Below are 18,825 nucleotides of genomic sequence, written 5' to 3'. Positions count from 1 at the left end.
GGTTTTGTGCCCATTGATGCTGCCTTTTTAGCTTCTGAGATGACCCTATATATTACATTTTTTTATTTGGTTCTGTGTTTGATTTCAAGATGGAACCTTTTGAAGAAGGCTTCTCTAACACTAGGTCCAAATGATCTGAGGATTGATTTCCTATCTCACTAAATATGGCTTTGAAATGGTCTCTGATTGTTTTGTATATGGAATTTTTTTTTTCTCAAATGGATCCTGAATATTTAAAAAACTATTTGGTAAGGCAAGTATCTATGTGGGCATGAATGAGTATGTAACTACCTAGAACGTTATCTAGTTGGTATTAATATGTAAATGTAAACTGATTTTCACACTTTACAGAAGAGAGCTCCATCATTTTGCTTATTGTAAAGACTGGTTTTTTGTTTTTCTCTAGCTCTCTTCGTATTAAGTAATGATGCTACATAAGTTTTAGGGAGAGACCAACATTGATGAATGGTTCTTATGTCCCTAGCCATTTATGTACAGACTGAATTTTCCCCAAAACTCAATGAGACCGATGGTATTATTCACTTCACAGAGAGGGAAACATACTTGAAGTTCAGTAACTTGAAATTGCAGCTTCAAAATAAATGGCAGAGCCATATCATGCCATAAATCATAGAGGAATATGGTTTTTAGTTAGTTATACTGAAATATATAAAAACATTATCAAGCCAAAACTTCTAAATTATCTACGATATAAATTTCAGACGTTGTTTGATTTTAAAGAAGACTTTTGGGGAAAAAACCTAGTGATTTCCTTCTTTATTTCCTCAGAAACACTTTATTTTTCATTCAGAGGCCTTTTTTATAGTCATTATAAATTCAGCCAACATGGCAGTTTAATCCTGTTGTACAGTTTTTCTAAGTCCTCCCAGTCACACTGCTTGCAGTGGCCCTCTTCAATTTGTATTTGATACCTATGGTCACTGGACAAGATGCTGGCAGTGCTGGCGTGGGGTTATACTATCACGTCCGTGCCGGTTGAATGAATGTAAGTATCCACGGGACTTCATTGGTTGAGAGGGCCACATGTGTGCCTGCTTGCCAGGCATCTTGTCTTCAGCAAGGATAAGAGCAGTGGTACAAAGGAACGGAATACCAACTTCAAGCTCTATCTGCTTCTGTTCTGTGTTTCTTAAAGCTATACAAATAAATTATTGCTGATTTAAGGGTAGATGTGAGTCTTTGATAATTTTTAACTTGATAATAACAATTTGATATTTGCCGGTTAATCAATAAAAGTTGGCTGAGTGCTATGCCATTGTAATAAAGATATATTCCTGGTTGTTAATAGTTTATACTTTAGTAGGGAAAATGTACAAGTATACACATTTCCAGGGCTGGATATGGCCAATACTATAATACTGCTACAAAAGAAAGCTACAAAAGAGTGCATTAGAATTGCGTAATAGTGTCTTAGAGAAGAAAGAGCCACAGAGGCTTCATGTATGGGTGAGATTTGAGACAGGCTAACTGACTAGATATGCTATTACTAGAAGTGAGAGGAGAGCAGTGTGGATTGGGAAAACAGTGTGGTGAACAAAGGCAGTAAGATTAAAAAATGTTTGATGAATGGCTCATATTTGGCTGCATCATAGTGAGTAGTGAGAAATCAGGTTGGAAAGGCTGAGGAGAGCTCTGGTTGAAAATTTGGAACCGTAGAATCACAAAATGTTGGAGCCTGAAGAGATTTAAGAAGGTCTGTTTCTTTAATTTTCAAGTAGGAATCATGACCCTGAGAAGTCAAATGACTTCACAAAGTTACCTTATCTAGATAGTAGCAAGTGTCCTAACTCCTACCTGAGGTCAATCTAAATAGCACTGTTTAGGATAGCTCAAATAAAACTGATCTGGCAATGGCTGAAGGAATGGATTAGGATGCAGACAGATTAGACATTGGTTTGGAGACAGATAAGAATACCCCAGTTGTAAATAAATGAACACTTGAACTAGAGTGCTAGCATCGTGAGTAAAAATGAAGGGACATAGTTGGGACATACTACAGAAGGAAACTATAGGATAAGGAGTTATCAGAGGACTGTTGTTTCCAGTATGAGTAGCTAGTATCCATAGACATGGGGGAGTGATGAGGAGAGACTGGGGTTATAAGTAGCTATTTCTGACAGATAGAAAAGTTCTTAGCATTTCTGAGTTGGTTGTACTCTGCCAAGATAAAATGGCTGCTTTGAAACAATAACTGATAAAACAGTTCCTTGCATTCCTGCAGACGACTTTTCTTCTTCATTACAGTTCTCTTCTTAAATAAAACAATTCCAGCTATCTTAGTATAGATTAGGGCATCTAAAAGGGCAGTAACTATTATGTTTTACTAGCATTAGCACTATACTTCTGGCAGCCATTTCACAGCCTGGGCCTTGAGATATTGGGTAGTTTCCCCTGAAAGTTAGGCTTCGAGAGTGTAGCATTTGGGAACAGATAGAATCTTTGTTAGGAAAACCCAATGACAGCCTAATGTCAGCTTGAAGAAAAAAACCAAGTTCCTAATAATAACTACCATTTATTGAGTGCTTCTTTGTGCCTGCTTGTGTTAAGAAGCACTTTATTCAGTGACTCCTCATGATAGTAACTTTCCAAAGTGACACAAGACAAGTAAGTGGCAGAGTTTAAGATTCAAGCCCAGATCAGTCTGACTTGAAAGCAAATGCTTTTTTCTGTGCTCATCAGCTGACAGCGTGCATATCAGTGAAATCTACCCATTGCTTGGTGAATTTTTACATTGTGCTTCATTTAGAAAGAGTAGGTTTTTTATGGTAAAGTATTTTGTTAATGTCTTTTTTTACAGATATGTAATTGCTGATTGACAGACATCCAGGAAAAATCACTCTGATCAGTGACAGGATGTGTTTTGTTTTCCAGGGCATATTTGGAATCTGAAGTCGCTATATCTGAGGAGTTGGTTCAGAAATACAGTAATTCTGCTCTTGGTCATGTGAACTGCACGATAAAAGAACTGAGACGCCTCTTTTTAGTTGATGATTTAGTTGATTCTCTGAAGGTAAGTTTATTTGCTCTTCATTTTTGACATAGAATTCAATATCAAAAGACTGGAGTGTAAAATTCTACTTTTCCATATTAAAAGTAAACGACAAGTATGTAGTGAAATCAAATGACAAAGATGTACTGTCAACTTAAGTGTCAAAAATTAGAATCCAATCAACTATTTGAGATGGAAGAAAGTACTATTCTTTTTTGAAGGAAAATAAGTTACAAAGTCATACTTTTGGAGATGATAAAGATGAGAAGTGGGAAAATTATACATTTATGATGAGCACTGAGTAATGTATACAGTTGTTGAAACACTGTACTGTCCACCTGAAACTAATATAACAGTGTATGTTAACTGTACTGGAATTAAAATAAAAAATTAAATTTAAAAAATGCAACAACAAAAAAAGTGAGAACATTAAAGGGAATTTTCACTGTAGGAATGAAGATTAGATTTGATACCAGAATGTGATTTAATCTCTTTGCCTTTCTTTTAGAGTCTAGCACTTAATTTCTTAGCTTATGTGTGATTTATATACACACATAAGCTATTTTATATCTTGGACTCTTTCCCGAAATGTTTATTCTGGAAAAGTTCTGATACTTGGAACACCTCAACTAATCTTCAGTTAGTAATTACTGGAAGCCTTTCTTCAGTTTTTGGATTTTGCTAGAGTGACTGTTAGAGTCTCACCTTGCAAATAAACTTTCCTGGAGTTCACTGACTCAAAGCAAGCACTAAATCACCTTGTAACATGAGTTCTAAGCACTGAGACTTGAGTTCTTTACATAGAACTTACCATTTGTGTTTTGTGTGTTACTGTCTATGATCATGCTTAAGATAGACTCATTTCCAGTCTAAGCCTGGGTAGAAATGTACTACGGTGGTATTTATAATTTTTCTTTGGTGAGAGATATGTACGAGATAGCAATTTATCATGCAGACCAAGGATATCATAGCAATACCGTGATTGGGCCTTTTGACTCAGTGAAGCAATTTCTGAACAGGTTACAATAGGTTTAAATGCTCAGTGCTTTTGACAAACATCTTAGTTTTAATAAGCCAGTAGATGGACATTATTTTCAGCTGTGTCCTTTCAGCTTCGGACTGGGAATCTCAGTTACTTACTAACGGCATTAATGGAAAATCATTTAGTTTCCTTTTATTAATATTTCTTTTGTATCTATAGAGTGCTTGCTTTTAGTGACATTCTGTAGTAGTGCTTTGATATTATCTGATGTCAGTCTGTAAATGAAACTATGATGGCTGTGTTATTTGGGATGTTTGATTAATTACTTTCAAAGGGAAAAAATAACAAAATCCTTTGGAGTAAGTGGAATAGAACCTTGTACGTATGAGTGCCACAAAAAGCCAGTTCCTATTCATTGAAGTGATATATGCTATATTATAGCTTATAGCTGGGGTAGAACGTGTGAACCATTGAGGAGAAAGGTACTAGTGTGGTTTAAGAGGAAGTGGTTGTGGGTGGGAACTGGTTGAGAAAACACACTATATACATAGTGATAAAAGTTTCAAACAGCAAAGGACCATCTTTGAAGTTAGCAGTCAAAAATTGGTGGTGGGGGGTGACTTCAAACAAAAGCATTATGAAGCTTGATAGAGGAGAGTCATTGTTTTTATAGACTTAATAAAAATTGCAACAGATAGAAACCAAAAGTCATCCTTCATGTTTACACAGTTTAGCCATGAAGGCAGCGCTCTGTATGTCTAAAAGATGTTCTTAAAGAAATCTGTTTAAAAATAAAACAAATTGATCTGGGAATGATGTGTTATGTTCCAGTTTTTACAAATTTTAATTGAAAGTTTCCACATGTCTTTAGTCAAAAGAAAATTCTGTTCTTTCAGATTTTATTGTCATCTATATACATTTCTAGGCGTAGACAGTTATGTGTGGAAATACTTGGCAAAGGCTAGAGGAGCATGAAAACGTTAGAGGAGGCTTGATGAAATACTCTAAACACCTTTTAAATTACAGATACGTGAAAATAGGATGAGGAAATTTTATGAATAAGTTACTTCTAGAAGATGAATTATTTCATTTTGCTGTTAAAGCTCAATTTTTAATTTCCTTTGAAAATTACCTCAGGTCGTTGGTTTTTTGTTTTTTTTTGTTTTTTTTTTTTTGTTTTTTTTTTTTCTAAGCAGGTATGTTATTCATGATGGAGCTAGCATAAGCGAGAGAAACTGAACTTGATAAATTTTTGCCTTCAGTGACTTCTATATGTGTGACTTTGTAGCAGAAAATGGCACATAATGAGGCAGATTTAGTTTGTGAAACACTTTATTTTTATGAGCGTTTTTTATTTTTTTAAAACAAACATTGTTTCTTAATGTTGGGGGGAAAAAAGGACATGTGTTAGAATTATAGTTTACTACTTTTTGTCCTTACAGATTAGCAGTACTTCTGAAAAGAGAAAAAGAAAAGTTACTTGAATGGTTTCCTTTAGTAGTGTTTTTTGGCAATCCCAGAGCTCAAGGAAAGCTGCTTGATGACTTCCCAGGTGGTGATTCTTCCTGGGCTCCAAACAAATAACTGGTGCTTCAATATACTAACATATAGACTGAACTTTGTTTGCATTTAGGTCTCAAAACCTGTTGAGGCAAAAGAATGAAAGGCAGGGTGTGTCTTTTTCTCCCTACCTTTGCGAAGGTGATGGGTATGAAGCTCTTGGTAATTCAGTTGTAAATTCTGATAATACACACAAAGGGTCTTCCTTGATAAGCCTGGTGGTTCTATTATTTGGGGGACTTCAGTTAAACCTTTTCTTTCTTTTTTGTTTCCTGTCCTGGGATACGTAGGGTAACTCCAAAGCCAATAAACTTTTTCTTTTTACCCTTTGACCCCCTTTAAAATTAAAAATTAAAAATTGACCCCCTTTAATTAAAATAAAATCTTAATGTCATTGTGTGTGAGTGGTGCACATTCCATTTGTTTGTTTCCACTGAATAAGGGTACTGTATGTAGAACCACAGGATACTTGCCTAAAATGTCTCTTATTGAAAAAAGCTGACAAAAATCTTGACACTCTTGGCTCTTTATAAAAAATACTTAATAGTATCCTTTTCTATAGATAGATTCTTGAGCATTTACCACTCTTAGTCCTCCACAGTTTTTGTTTATATAGAGAGCGTTTTCTTTTTAAAGAAAATGATTTTCCTTCCTTTACTTTTTGCCTTTTAGCCACAGCAGCTAATAGGGAGCCCTATTCTCTCTCCCTAAAGCAAGCAGTTCTTTTTTTTTTTTTTTTAACTTTTTCAGTATAAAAGAGAAATGTTGGCCCTATTAGACTGATTCATTGTATTTCCTATATTTAGATTTTCAGTCTTTTGAAAGTTTGCTAATAAATAGTCCTGGTCTCTCCAGTTTCCAGATGAATTTGTTAAATAACACTGAATTTTCAAAAACTTACAAGTACCACAGGCACCCGGGTGGCTCAGTCATTTGGACATCTGACTTCATCTCAGGTCATGATCTCATGGTTCTTGAGTTTGAGCTCCACGTTGGGTGTCAGCACAGAGTCCGCTTTGGATCCTCTGTCTGTCTCTGCTTCTGCCCTGCTTGTGTGCACACACTCTTTCTCAAAATTAAACAAACAAAAAAAACTTAGAGGCACCAGCTTTTTTTTTTTTTAATATGAAATTTATTGTCACATTGGTTTCCGTACAACATCCAGTGCTCATCCCAAAATAAGCACCAGCTTCTAATTGGAATTACTTTGATTTTGTATGATTCATCATTAGGAAAACAGATACCACCCTAAATTCAAGAAAATGAGTGGGAGTCTCATTTACAAGTTCTTAAATGTAGTTCTTAAATACACACGGTATCAAGCTCTGTGGCATATTTAAAATAATAGCTTTCAAACAAAAATTTGAAAGAGGTTTTTCTATAACTCACTGCCTTCATAAATTTGGTGCCCTCAAATTTATATAATCTACATTTCTAGATTCTGGGTCACAGTTACCATTACTTTTATTTGAAACCTTCTTCCTTAGAAAATTTTAGAGCCACTATTCTTAGCGTGTGAAACTTTTTCATCCCTTTGCTCATTACTTTTTTTTTTTTTTCCTTGACAGTGAGAGAGAGGAGCCTATTCTTTCAAATGTGATTAAAAACAAAACAAAACTCTCAAGGTTCACGAGCACTCAGGCCTGTTGAAAAAGACCTGATGTCAGATGGTGGTTATCTTTGTGCCTGGCCTAAGACTCCTTTTGGCAGTTGACTTGGACAGATACAAATAAGACATGTTTTTGCAATTTCTCCTTTTTAAATTCCCTGGCAGTAGTTCAATTTGTTTTGCTCCTTTGCAGGGAATTACAAGCTTCTAAGTCCTAGAGAAGATCTCACATGTCCACAGATGTAGCAACAATATATTTCCCAAAGGATTAATTTTAGTCAAATATGGCAGAATTACTAACAAAATATATCTAATTCCATTCAGTAGAACTTATTTCAAACATTAGTTTTTCACTGCAGCCAAATGTTTTGTCCAGCGTTCAGGATTTGTTTTAAAGGTTATATTTCTTAAAGGGGTTTGTTCCATTGAGTGCCAGACATCAGGTGGGGAAAGGAGAGTGAATGAAAGGAAAGCAAAGGAGGAATGTTCTGTAGTAAAATTAAGTAGCAAAAGCTGTGTATGTAGCCTTTTCTTAGCCTGGTGTACTTTATTAGTCTCTGAGAAGTCAGAAAGAGGCAGGATAATTTTATTAACCCAGTGATATTTGTTAACTTTTAAATAAGATCCATGACTACCAGAAAACAAGTTTAAGGTAGTTGAACATATTTAGACCACCTAGTTAAGGTTTAATTCTGTGATTGCTCTTATGTGTGAGGGATCTTTGATCGGGTTCATTTTAAAACAGTGGTTCTCAGTCTGTTCTGAGCTGCAGATTGGAACCACCTGGGAGCTATAAAATTTACTCGTTACTAGGAAGGGGGGTTGGGGAAAGGAAGGAATATTGGGATATCTGTGGATATTGCCTGGAGAATCACAGTTTTTGAAAGTTGTGGCATTAAACTCTAAGCCCCAGGCTATTGTTTTCCCCCCACTCCTTCCTCCCACTACCACCAGGCTTGTTGTAAAAGGAGGATATTTGACAGTCCCCACTGGGCTCAGCTTTGGAGTTTCATGAGTAAGGCTCCAAGTTTCATTAGTGGGATCCTGGCTTTTTTTTTTTTTTTTTTTTTTTTTTTTTTTAATTTTTTTAATTTTTTTTCAACGTTTATTTATTTTTGGGACAGAGAGAGACAGAGCATGAACGGGGGAGGGGCAGAGAGAGAGAGAGACACAGAATCGGAAACAGGCTCCAGGCTCTGAGCCATCAGCCCAGAGCCCGACGCGGGGCTCGAACTCACGGACCGTGAGATCGTGACCTGGCTGAAGTTGGACGCTTAACCGACTGCGCCACCCAGGCGCCCCGGTCCTGGCTTTTGAAACCTCAAATCTCAAGAAAAAAATCTAATAATTTTATTTACCAGATGCCATGTGTTTTAGGCAGAGGTTCTTATTTTTCTGTAACACAGCTTTGGGTGATAAAGCCTGGATTCAGTATGACAGTTCCGTGACTTTCAGTGAAAATATGTTAAAATTGTAAGAAAATTTCTAGCTATAGTTGTCTGAACATCAGGCATTCATAATGTTCCAGAATACAGTTCTTAAATCTGAAAGTGAGCCAAAAAAGGTCTGCACTCCAGAAATAGCTGACCCAGAAGAACTTTGAAATTTAGTTCTTGGGCTCTTATATAGTTATTAACATACACATTTTGACAGTTTTTGCTTTCTCTGGCTCACAGAAAAATTAGAAGGGAAATGGGCTAGGGAAAATGTAGGCAAAGTGATACCAATGAATAAGGCTGTAGATGTCAAAAAAGGTCAAATAATTTGGAGTTTAAAGATGACAGCATGCACATTCGTGACAAATTTCCATTAATGGTTACTCTGTAGGTGGTTTTACTGTATGGCACAGCAGATAGATTCTGGAGTCAGATAAACTTTAGATCACTGTGACCTCTGGTCTGGCAACTTGCTTAATTGTTCTTTGTCTTGGTTTGCTCTTTGGGGATAATAATAGCACTTAACTTTTGGCATTGTGATGAGATTAACTGACCTAATATATTTGCCAAAGGAAAAAAAAAGTTAGTTGCTTTCATTATATAACAGTTCCAGTAATTGTGCAGTTGCTAGATGCATGTCCTTAACTACCATTCCTTTCTCTTCTTTCTGATGGTGTATTCTCTGGAAAACCTTACTTAACATTTTTGTTTGGAGCCCCTGAAATGTAAAATTTTTTGCAATATTTAAAAATTCTGTCATACATAAAAATGTGAATTTCTGGTTTCTCTCTCAAAATGGGAAATTTGGGCAACATTGGCCTGACATACTTGCACGGCAATATTCTGTGGAGCCGGGGTGTACATGCCTCCCGAGAGGGAGAATGTGTATGTCTATCTGTCTGCCTCCGTCCTTAGTCATGCTTCTTCGTGCCTGTCGGTCACTTGTTCCACATTTAGTCCTCCCTCTATTCTTTTCTTTGCCTTTGGGTAACGTGGCTTTTAGGAAGAGTGTCCTGCAAGAAGCAAGTCCAGTGACATTTGAGTCCCTTAGATAACCTAGGTGTGAAGTCTTGGGCTTCTCTCCTTGCTGACCTGGGAGTGGAGCCTTGTGGGTGACTTAATGACCAAATTAGGACTTATTTTTAGCCTGTGTGTGTTAGTATCTGAATTCTGTCATGACAAAGGTGTCTTTACTGCTAAAGCAGTTTATTCTAAAATGTGGAAGGTTGATGCTTTTCCCTTTTAGACTTGTCGATAGTGATGGATGAAAACATGAAAATGTTCCTTAGCAAACTTGCTTAAATGCAGAAGTTAAAATTAGCTTCTGCAATAGGAATCTGTAAAACTCCGAGACAGAAAAGCCTTGCTAACTGGAGTCATGCTGCAGACCTTTCTTACCTTGGCACTTGCTAAGACTGAGGCGGGGTGGGGAGGGGGGTGGTGGGGGAGGGGGAAGGTAGCATTTAATTTTTGATTTTCAGTTGGCAGGTATTAAGAATGCTTGGCATTTGGTCACTTGAACATTAAATTCAGTTGTAGAGGTAACCAGAGTGTTGCTATTTGTAGAACTGAAGTTGGTGGAGGAATCCAGATTGTATTCCTAACCTGTAGTAAATGTGAGCTTCAACACCTTAATTACTGTGTGGTACTCAGCTCTTAGTAGGCGATCGAATTTTGTTGAATGAATGAGTATCTGGAGGAAGACAGTTCAAGGGTCTGCAAACTACTGTCTGACCCATGGCGGGTTTTGATATAGCCTGAGAGCGAAGAATGGTTTTTATGTTTTTTAAAGGATAATATTCAAAAACTATTCAGAGACAACATTCCAAGAATATATGAAAGACCCCCCCCCCCGCCACTATGGCCCGTAAAAGCAAACATGGTTATTATCTTATTATCTTACTTGAAAGGAAAGGTGTGCTGATCCCTCCTCTAGGAGATGGAGGGCTGTTGTCTGTCCCTGACTAATCACTGTAGACGGTGGCATCATATTGTGTTACCTGCTGACTAGGGCAGAGCTAATGCCAGACACATGAAGGCTTTTAATAGAAAGCAAAGGTATTACTGATTAAGAATAATAAAATCCAGGGGCGCCTGGGTGGCGCAGTCGGTTGGGCGTCCGACTTCAGCCAGGTCATGATCTCGCGGTCCAAGAGTTCGAGCCCCGCATTAGGCTCTGGGCTGATGGCTCAGAGCCTGGAGCCTGTTTCCGATTCTGTGTCTCCCTCTCTCTCTGCCCCTCCCCCATTCATGCTCTGTCTCTTTCTGTCCCAAAAATAAATAAACGTTGAAAAAAAAAAAATTAAAAAAAAAAATTAAAAAAAAAAAAGAATAAAATCCAGACTGACTTTGTTTTAAGTCTTCCAAGAACTGTTTCTATCATGTCATTGAGTCTGTACTATATGATGTCACCAGATTTTAGAATGGAAAGAAAACTCTGCAATCCTCTTGTCCAGCCTTTCGTGAATAAAATATGAAGAGGAAACAAAGGACTTCTCAAAATGAAATCTCTTTTTAGAAGAGCCTTTCCCAAACTGCTTTGATAATTAAACACACACACACACACACACACACACACACACACACCCCTAGATTTTGAGACCATGGTTACTGAAGTAGGAGAGTTTAGTTAATTCACTGCAGTCCCCTACCCGTAAAGAGGACAGTGAAATCTGACTGCTAGCAAGGTATTAAAACTCTTTATTCTCTAGTTGTCTGTATCTGCTGTGGTAATAATAGCACCCACCTCATCAAGTTAAGAGGAATAAATGAGTTAATATTTGTAAAGCATTTAAAACTGTGCCTGGCACTAATATAGTAAGAACTATATTGGTGTTTGTTAAATAAAGAAAGCAGTGACCAAAAGAATAATAATAGTTTTATTAATACATATACAAGTTTGAGACATCCTCATTCCCAGGGTTAACTGTGGCTATTAAAACATGTATCACTGGCACAAAAACAGACACATAGACCAATGGAATAGAATAGAAACCCCAGAACTAGACCCACAAACGTATGGTCAACTCATCTTTGACAAAGCAGGAAAGAACATCCAATGGAAAAAAGACAGCCTCTTTAACAAATGGTGCTGGGAGAACTGGACAGCAACATGCAGAAGGTTGAAACTAGACCACTTTCTCACACCATTCACAAAAATAAACTCAAAATGGATAAAGGACCTGAATGTGAGACAGGAAACCATCAAAACCTTAGAGGAGAAAGCAGGAAAAGACCTCTCTGACCTCAGCCGTAGCAATCTCTTACTCGACACATCCCCAAAGGCAAGGGAATTAAAAGCAAACGTGAATTACTGGGACCTTATGAAGATAAAAAGCTTCTGCACAGCAAAGGAAACAACCAACAAAACTAAAAGGCAACCAACGGAATGGGAAAAGATATTTGCAAATGACATATCGGACAAAGGGCTAGTATCCAGAATCTATAAAGAGCTCACCAAACTCCACACCCGAAAAACAAATAACCCAGTGAAGAAATGGGCAGAAAACATGAATAGACACTTCTCTAAAGAAGACATCCGGATGGCCAACAGGCACATGAAAAGATGTTCAGCGTCGCTCCTTATCAGGGAAATACAAATTAAAACCACACTCAGGTATCACCTCACGCCAGTCAGAGTGGCCAAAATGAACAAATCAGGAGACTATAGATGCTGGCGAGGATGTGGAGAAACGGGAACCCTCTTGCACTGTTGGTGGGAATGCAAATTGGTGCAGCCGCTCTGGAAAACAGTGTGGAGGTTCCTCAAAAAATTAAAAATAGACCTACCCTATGACCCAGCAATAGCACTGCTGGGAATTTATCCAAGGGATACAGGAGTACTGATGCATAGGGGCACTTGTACCCCAATGTTCATAGCAGCACTCTCAACAATAGCCAAATTATGGAAAGAGCCTAAATGTCCATCAACTGATGAATGGATAAAGAAATTGTGGTTTATATACACAATGGAATACTACGTGGCAATGAGGAAAAATGAAATATGGCCTTTTGTAGTAACGTGGATGGAACTGGAGAGTGTGATGCTAAGTGAAATAAGCCATACAGAGAAAGACAGATACCATATGGTTTCACTCTTATGTGGACCCTGAGAAACGTAACAGGAACCCATGGGGGAGGGGGAGGAAAAAAGGAAAAAAAAAAAAAAAAAAAAAAAAAAGAGGTTAGAGTGGGAGAGAGCCAAAGCATAAGAGAATGTTAAAAACTGAGAACAAACTGAGGGTAGATGGGGGGTGGGAGGGAGGAGAGGGTGGGTGATGGGTATTGAGGAGGGCACCTTTTGGGATGAGCACTGGGTGTTTTATGGAAACCAATTTGGACAATAAATTTCATATATTATAAAAAATAAAAAAATTAAAAAAATAAAAAAAATAAAATAAAACACTGTGACCAAAAAAAAAAAATAAATAAAACATGTATCACTCGGCAGCCAGTGCTTCTGTTCCTTTATAAAATGCCAGAGCTGGTAATTTTGGTACCTGAAACCCATTCTCACTGATCATAAGTACTCCTGCCTCACTGTTACTTATTCAGATGTCTGAGATTTTAATGTCTGAATTATTCAGCTCATGTGGATCTGAAGTACTTGTTAGTGCTTTCAAATCAGGTTTAATAGCAAATTCTCATCCCTTTTCAGTCTTCCCATGTAAAAGCTAAATGCTGTATTAAAGTTGAAGGAGGAAGGTATACCTTTGGCATGTTTTCTGATCTCAGAGAAAATTGAATCAACTACTTGGTAGTGTAGTCCAGACAAAATGAATCAAATCTATTTTAATTAGGATTCTGAGATTTTGAATTGAGACTGGTGACTTCAAGATGAAATATCCATATGTACCAAATCTCCAACGATTAGGCCTCTAGTAGGTTGGCCGTTAGATGGGATGCTTTTATTTGAAAGCTTCAACTTCATGTGAATTGTGGTTTTAATAGGCTAATGTTATTTTCTTACAGTTTGCAGTGTTGATGTGGGTATTTACCTATGTTGGTGCCTTGTTCAATGGTCTGACACTACTGATTTTGGGTAAGTCTATAAAACTATTTGAATGAAAAACTGTACAATAAAAGATGATTGTGTGTAGGAGCTTAAAAACATTTTAAAGGATTTTTTTGTAATGTTTGTTTATTTTGGGGAGAGAGTGAGAGTGGGGGAGGAGCAGAGAAAGGAAGACAGAATCTGGAGCAGGCTCCAGGCTCTGAGCTGTCAGCACAGAACTTAATGAGGGGCTCAAACTCAACAAGCTGTGAGATCATGACCTGAGCCAAAGTCGGACACTCAACGGACTGAGCCATCCCGGCACCCCAGGAGACATTGTAGTGGAGAGAATTCTTATGTTGTGGGGAAGACAGGACGTATATTTGAGGTTGTGATCTCTTCAGCTAAATTGCTGATACTGATACTGTGTATTGAATTGCTACTTTAGTTCCTGAAGAATGCTCCAGTTAATAGTGATAAACCAGATGGGGGCTGGCCTCATCTGATGGTGCAGGCATAAATCACACTAACCTGGGATGCCTGTATTTTATAAGGTCTGTGTGACGTGATTTTAAGCTAGGAATGGTTCCTGCAGCATCCCTTGGTTAATTCACTCACTGCTCTGCAGTGGTTCCCCACCAGCAGGTGCCTCCAGGAGATCCTTGTGTATTTATTCATTCGTTAGGAACACTGCCTAGCTATCTTAAGAGTTTACCATTTTCCGTGTTTGTTCCCTAAACCCTCCCAGTCGATTTTAAAGGCTGTGTATTTCCTTTTTCAGCTCTGATTTCACTCTTCAGCGTTCCTGTTATTTATGAACGGCATCAGGTAATTTCTTAAGTATAGATTTCAGGACACAAGTCTCACTTTATTACTTCAAACAGATGTATTATTGCCAGTTTCCATAGCCTTATAAATATGAAAAATGTGCTTTCTTAAGCCTTTATTAAGCCCTTAATTTGCCGGAACAGAGTAACGGTTAATAAGACTCTACCAACGTTAATTTTCTAGTAACTCTTTTATACCTCTCTTTCAGGCGCAGATAGATCATTATCTAGGACTTGCAAACAAGAATGTTAAAGATGCTATGGCTAAGTAAGTACTTAAAATCTGCAACTTTTGTTTTCTTTTTTTACTAAGGACAAGGTGTACTGGACTTTGTATTTTCATCTTCTAGGCATAATGGGTAGCAAATCTTAATCACACTTAAAAAGTGCGACAGTATTGCCACACGATTTTTCTCTACATTTGGAATCGTTGATTTCTGTTGGCTTTTTGTTATATTTAAGGCTTTGTTTAAATCTAATTCATCAGGCCAGGTGGCATAATTACAGCTTGTAGTTTGACAGCCTTAAGATTTCATTTCTTGTACAAGCTGAGCAATATACAAGTAGTTCTTGAAGGATAGCGTTTTAAAATACTTAAAATTTAAAAATATTTATATTGACCTTTTGTCCCAACCTTTCCATTTGTAGAATCCAAGCGAAAATCCCTGGATTGAAGCGCAAAGCTGAATGAAAAAGCCAGAAATCATTAACAATAGTTTATCTTTAAAAGGGGATATTCGTTTGATTACATGGGGGAGGGTCAGGGAAGAAGGAAACCTTGACATTGCAGTTTCACAGATCTTTATTTTTAGCAATGCGGTGTCTGAGGAAAATTACCTGTCTTGACTGCCATGTGTTCATCATCTTAAGTATTGTAAGCTGCTATGTATGGATTTAAACCGTAATCATACTTGTTTTTCCGATATGAGGCACTGGTGAATAGAAAAAGATCTGAGAAAGCTGTATATTACACTTTGTTGCAGGTAGTCTTGCTGTTTTTTGGGAATTGCAGAGAAAGTGAAGCTGAAAAAAATAATCCTTTTCACAGTTTGTGCACTGTGTATGGTCTGTGTAGATTGATGCAGATTTTCTGAAATGAAATGTTTAGACGAGATCATACCACTAAAGCAAGAGTGAAAAAGCTTGCCTTGCTGGTATGTTCTAGGTGTATTGTGAATCTTACTGTTATATTAATTGCCAATATAAGTAAATATAGATTATATATATATCTATATATAGTGTTTCACAAAGCTTAGACCTTTACCTTCCGGCTACCCCACAGTGCTTGATATTTCAGAGAGTCATTGGTTATACGTGTGTAGTTCCAAAGCACATAAGCTAGGAAAAGAAAATCTATTTCTAGGAGCACTACCATCTGTTTTCAACATGAAACGATGCCATGCACATAGAACTCCTCAGCATAAACTTCATTGCACAGACTTACTGTAGTTCATTTTGTCACAGACTCTGAATCTATGGACTGAATCTAATGCTTCCAAAAACGTTGTTTGCAAATATCAAACCTTGTTATGCAAAAAATTATAAAATGAAGATTTATACATTTGTGGTTTAAGCTGTACTGAATCTGTGGAATGCATTGTGAACTGTAAAAGCAAAGTATCAATAAAGCTTATAGACAAAATATGTTTGGTATTTTGGCTCCATGAAACTGCACCAGATTAAAAGTATACACACAGTAGACTTTGCTTCAACTAGTGAGCCGTGGCTTGTACTCTTAGAAAGCTTCCCAGTGCGTAGTGCAGCTGTGTTTACATAATCAAATTTATTTGACACATACAAAATGTTTTCAAATTATGTATTTTTTATACTTTGCTAATTGAAAATAAATTCATGCACCAATATTTTAACATATAGAACACAGTGCAGGATAAACATACATAAAATCATACCATATAAATGTTTACAAATAGGATTTAAGAAGTTTTCTTGACACAGACACTATTGCTCTTTAAATACAGTTGTACATATCCTCATTGATCAATTTATTTCCACGTGGTTATTTCAATACAAGATCTGATTATTATGAAAGGTCAGTGGTACAGTATAGGCAGACATGGTCATCACTCAGCATCGCCAGTTACATGGTTACAGAAAACAGAATCAGGACTGCACAGGGACTCTTAACTGGGGACCCGACAGCCTATCAGGGGATTAATGTAAGGCATTCATAACTTGGCATATAAAAAATCGCTTCATGGGTGATCTAATCCATTTAGAATGCTGAAGCACTTCTGGGGTAAATGTTAGTAATCTGTTTAATTGAAAATGCTTCATTTCACTGTCGCTAAACTGACAACTGCAAATAGCCAGAAACTCAAGACCCAGAATTTTGGTTCACTGATGGGAAGGACTGATGGGTGCACGTGTGCTCAGAGTCCCCAGGCCCTCACCAGCCTTCCTCGCGGTGTGTGCTGTCAGCCCCTCCTGGAGTCAGTGGTGAGCCAAGTGTGAAGTAGGAGTGAGGCAGGTCAGGGATGTCGTCTGGTTAATACTGTCCAGGTCACATTGTGTCATCTAGCCAGCTCTGACAAACGCCAAGCTAGCCTGTTTTTGTTGAATAATCTTTCAAATATTGCTTGGGCTTAGGAATTTGTTCTGCTGAGATTTTTTTCTTTTTATCTGGACTTGACCTAGATCAGTTCACCTGAACAAATCCGTGGTGTCAAGTCAGCCCCACTGGGTGGTAGACCCAGAGCAGCCTTGGGTCCCCGCATTTCTTATCTTAGGATTAAGAGTTCGTTAATCCTAGACCCACTTGAGCTTTTTTTTTTTCTTTTTTTCTTTTTTTTCCTACTATTTTGTAGTAGAGGTTAATTTTACTTCTATTTTGGATTTTGTAGGTTTGGCACTAAACAGTGAAAACCCATTTTTACCCCCTCCCTCCTGAATTTAAGTTTCTTTGCTGCTCACCTGCCACTACTTCTCAAGCAGGGAACTGATGTCATTTAGGAAGCCTCGACATAAACACATGACATGGGTGACAGACCAGGAATCTGTTAAGGGTCCTGTAGCCCTCCTCAGTTTTGAAGTTTTAGCACCATATGTAGAAAGGAGATAATTTGTGGGAGGGGAGACAGCAGCCCACACAACTGGAAACTTTCAAAGGCACTTAATGGATATAAAACTCTGCAAATGAAACGTTAAAAAATTAAGTTTCTCAACTTGTTTGTACATGGCTCATTTGGTTTTGAAAGCTAAATGTGGAGAACTGAGGCTATCAATATTTCTAGTGCTTTAGGCGCATCTAAATTAAGCTGTCTTGTTCAACTCATTTGTAAAAATGAACATTTTTAAAGTATATAGAAACATAATAGCAAAACATCTTTTGTAAAAGTTTTGATGCAAATTAAAAGCTACATATTGGTCAGGGTAACTGAGGCTTTAAATTTCGTTGGTGGGCTACATTAGCAGGATTTTTTTGTCATTGTGGTCAGTATAGTCTCGGGAACAGAGGAAAGCACTCTTAACATTTTAGAACTGACCTTCTTGGCATCACAGTTTTGGAGATTCCAGAGTCTGGGAGCAGTCACCCCGCTTCACTAGCACTTGGAACTTGTGCGGCCCGCAGCGTAGGCCTTTCCCAGCAGCTGGTGGCAACGAGGGGCCTCGTCACTGCCCCTGCAGTTGCTGGGTGGTAGCAGCAGCAGCAATAAAGAGGGTTCCGGCATTTACAGACATCGCCACACAAACACACTGAAAAGGCAGATCAGACCGTCATCTTGCGTGGCTGGGCATCATAACTTTGTCAAGTGACAAAAAACAATCTTACCAAGTGCTCTCGAGTCCAGCTTAGCTGATATGTGTTGGACATTTCAACTTCTAAAGGCACATCGGGGATCTTGTCACCAATTAAAGATTTATTGCTTGTTTTTGGGGGGTGCCTAGCTGGCTCAGTCAGATGGTTAAGCATCTGACTTCGGCTCAAGTCATGATCTCACGGTTTGTGGGTTTGAGCCCCACATCAGGCTCTGTGCTGACACCTCAGAGCCTGGAGCCTGCTTCAGATTCTGTGTCTCCCTCTGTCTCTTCCCCACTCGTGTGTGCTCTCTCTTTCTCTCTCTCACAAATAAATAAACATTAAAAAAAAATAATAAAGATCTATTGCTTTTTTAAAAAGGTCTTGTTTTCTGTTTTGTTTGGTTCTCAGCAGCCTGAATGTGCTGAATGTAAGGACTTTTGGCAATCTGACTTCACACTATCTCTCTTGTTACTATTGAAAAGGTTTTATCAACTCCACTTGAGTAGGAGAACCCTTTCTAGTGTTCAACATAGAGCCAGGGATCAGAATAGGCTCCCAGGACTACAAAGGCCTAGGGGTCCTGCATTTTAAAGGTTACTTCTAAGCCTTTCATCGTAATCAAAAGTCACCTCGGATCTCAATTCACTT

General features: G+C 37.8%; 2 protein-coding genes across 11 annotated transcripts in view; one reads left to right on the top strand and one right to left on the bottom strand.

Annotated features, from left to right (window-relative positions):
- The window catches only part of RTN4 (reticulon 4), a 74,582-nt gene extending 58,521 nt beyond the window's left edge, over window positions 1–16,061 (top strand). For 4 of the 5 annotated variants that reach the window (XM_045446072.1, XM_045446069.1, XM_045446071.1 and 1 more), the window contains 5 exons: window positions 2,893–3,031; window positions 13,569–13,638; window positions 14,372–14,418; window positions 14,627–14,685; window positions 15,066–16,061. In XM_045446072.1, coding sequence (XP_045302028.1) covers window positions 2,893–3,031; window positions 13,569–13,638; window positions 14,372–14,418; window positions 14,627–14,685; window positions 15,066–15,108 — 358 coding nt within the window. In that variant the 3' untranslated portion in view covers window positions 15,109–16,061. Of the gene's footprint in view, window positions 1–2,892; window positions 3,032–8,725; window positions 8,739–13,568; window positions 13,639–14,371; window positions 14,419–14,626; window positions 14,686–15,065 lie in introns of those variants that run through there. The other variant, XM_045446070.1, reaches the window with a different exon arrangement.
- Window positions 15,569–18,825, bottom strand: part of EML6 (EMAP like 6) — a 275,933-nt gene continuing 272,676 nt past the window's right edge. For all 6 annotated transcript variants that reach the window (XM_045446068.1, XM_045446062.1, XM_045446064.1 and 3 more), the window contains one exon: window positions 15,569–18,131. In XM_045446068.1, the coding sequence (XP_045302024.1) occupies window positions 18,107–18,131 (25 nt within the window). In that variant the 3' untranslated portion in view covers window positions 15,569–18,106. The remainder of the gene's footprint in view (window positions 18,132–18,825) is intronic.

This window comes from Leopardus geoffroyi, chromosome A3 (genome assembly GCF_018350155.1).
Source record: "Leopardus geoffroyi isolate Oge1 chromosome A3, O.geoffroyi_Oge1_pat1.0, whole genome shotgun sequence".
NCBI classification, from domain to species: domain Eukaryota; kingdom Metazoa; phylum Chordata; class Mammalia; order Carnivora; family Felidae; genus Leopardus; species Leopardus geoffroyi.
The sequence above is the reverse complement of the archived record's forward strand: the minus strand, read 5'-3'. Positions and strand labels throughout refer to the sequence as shown.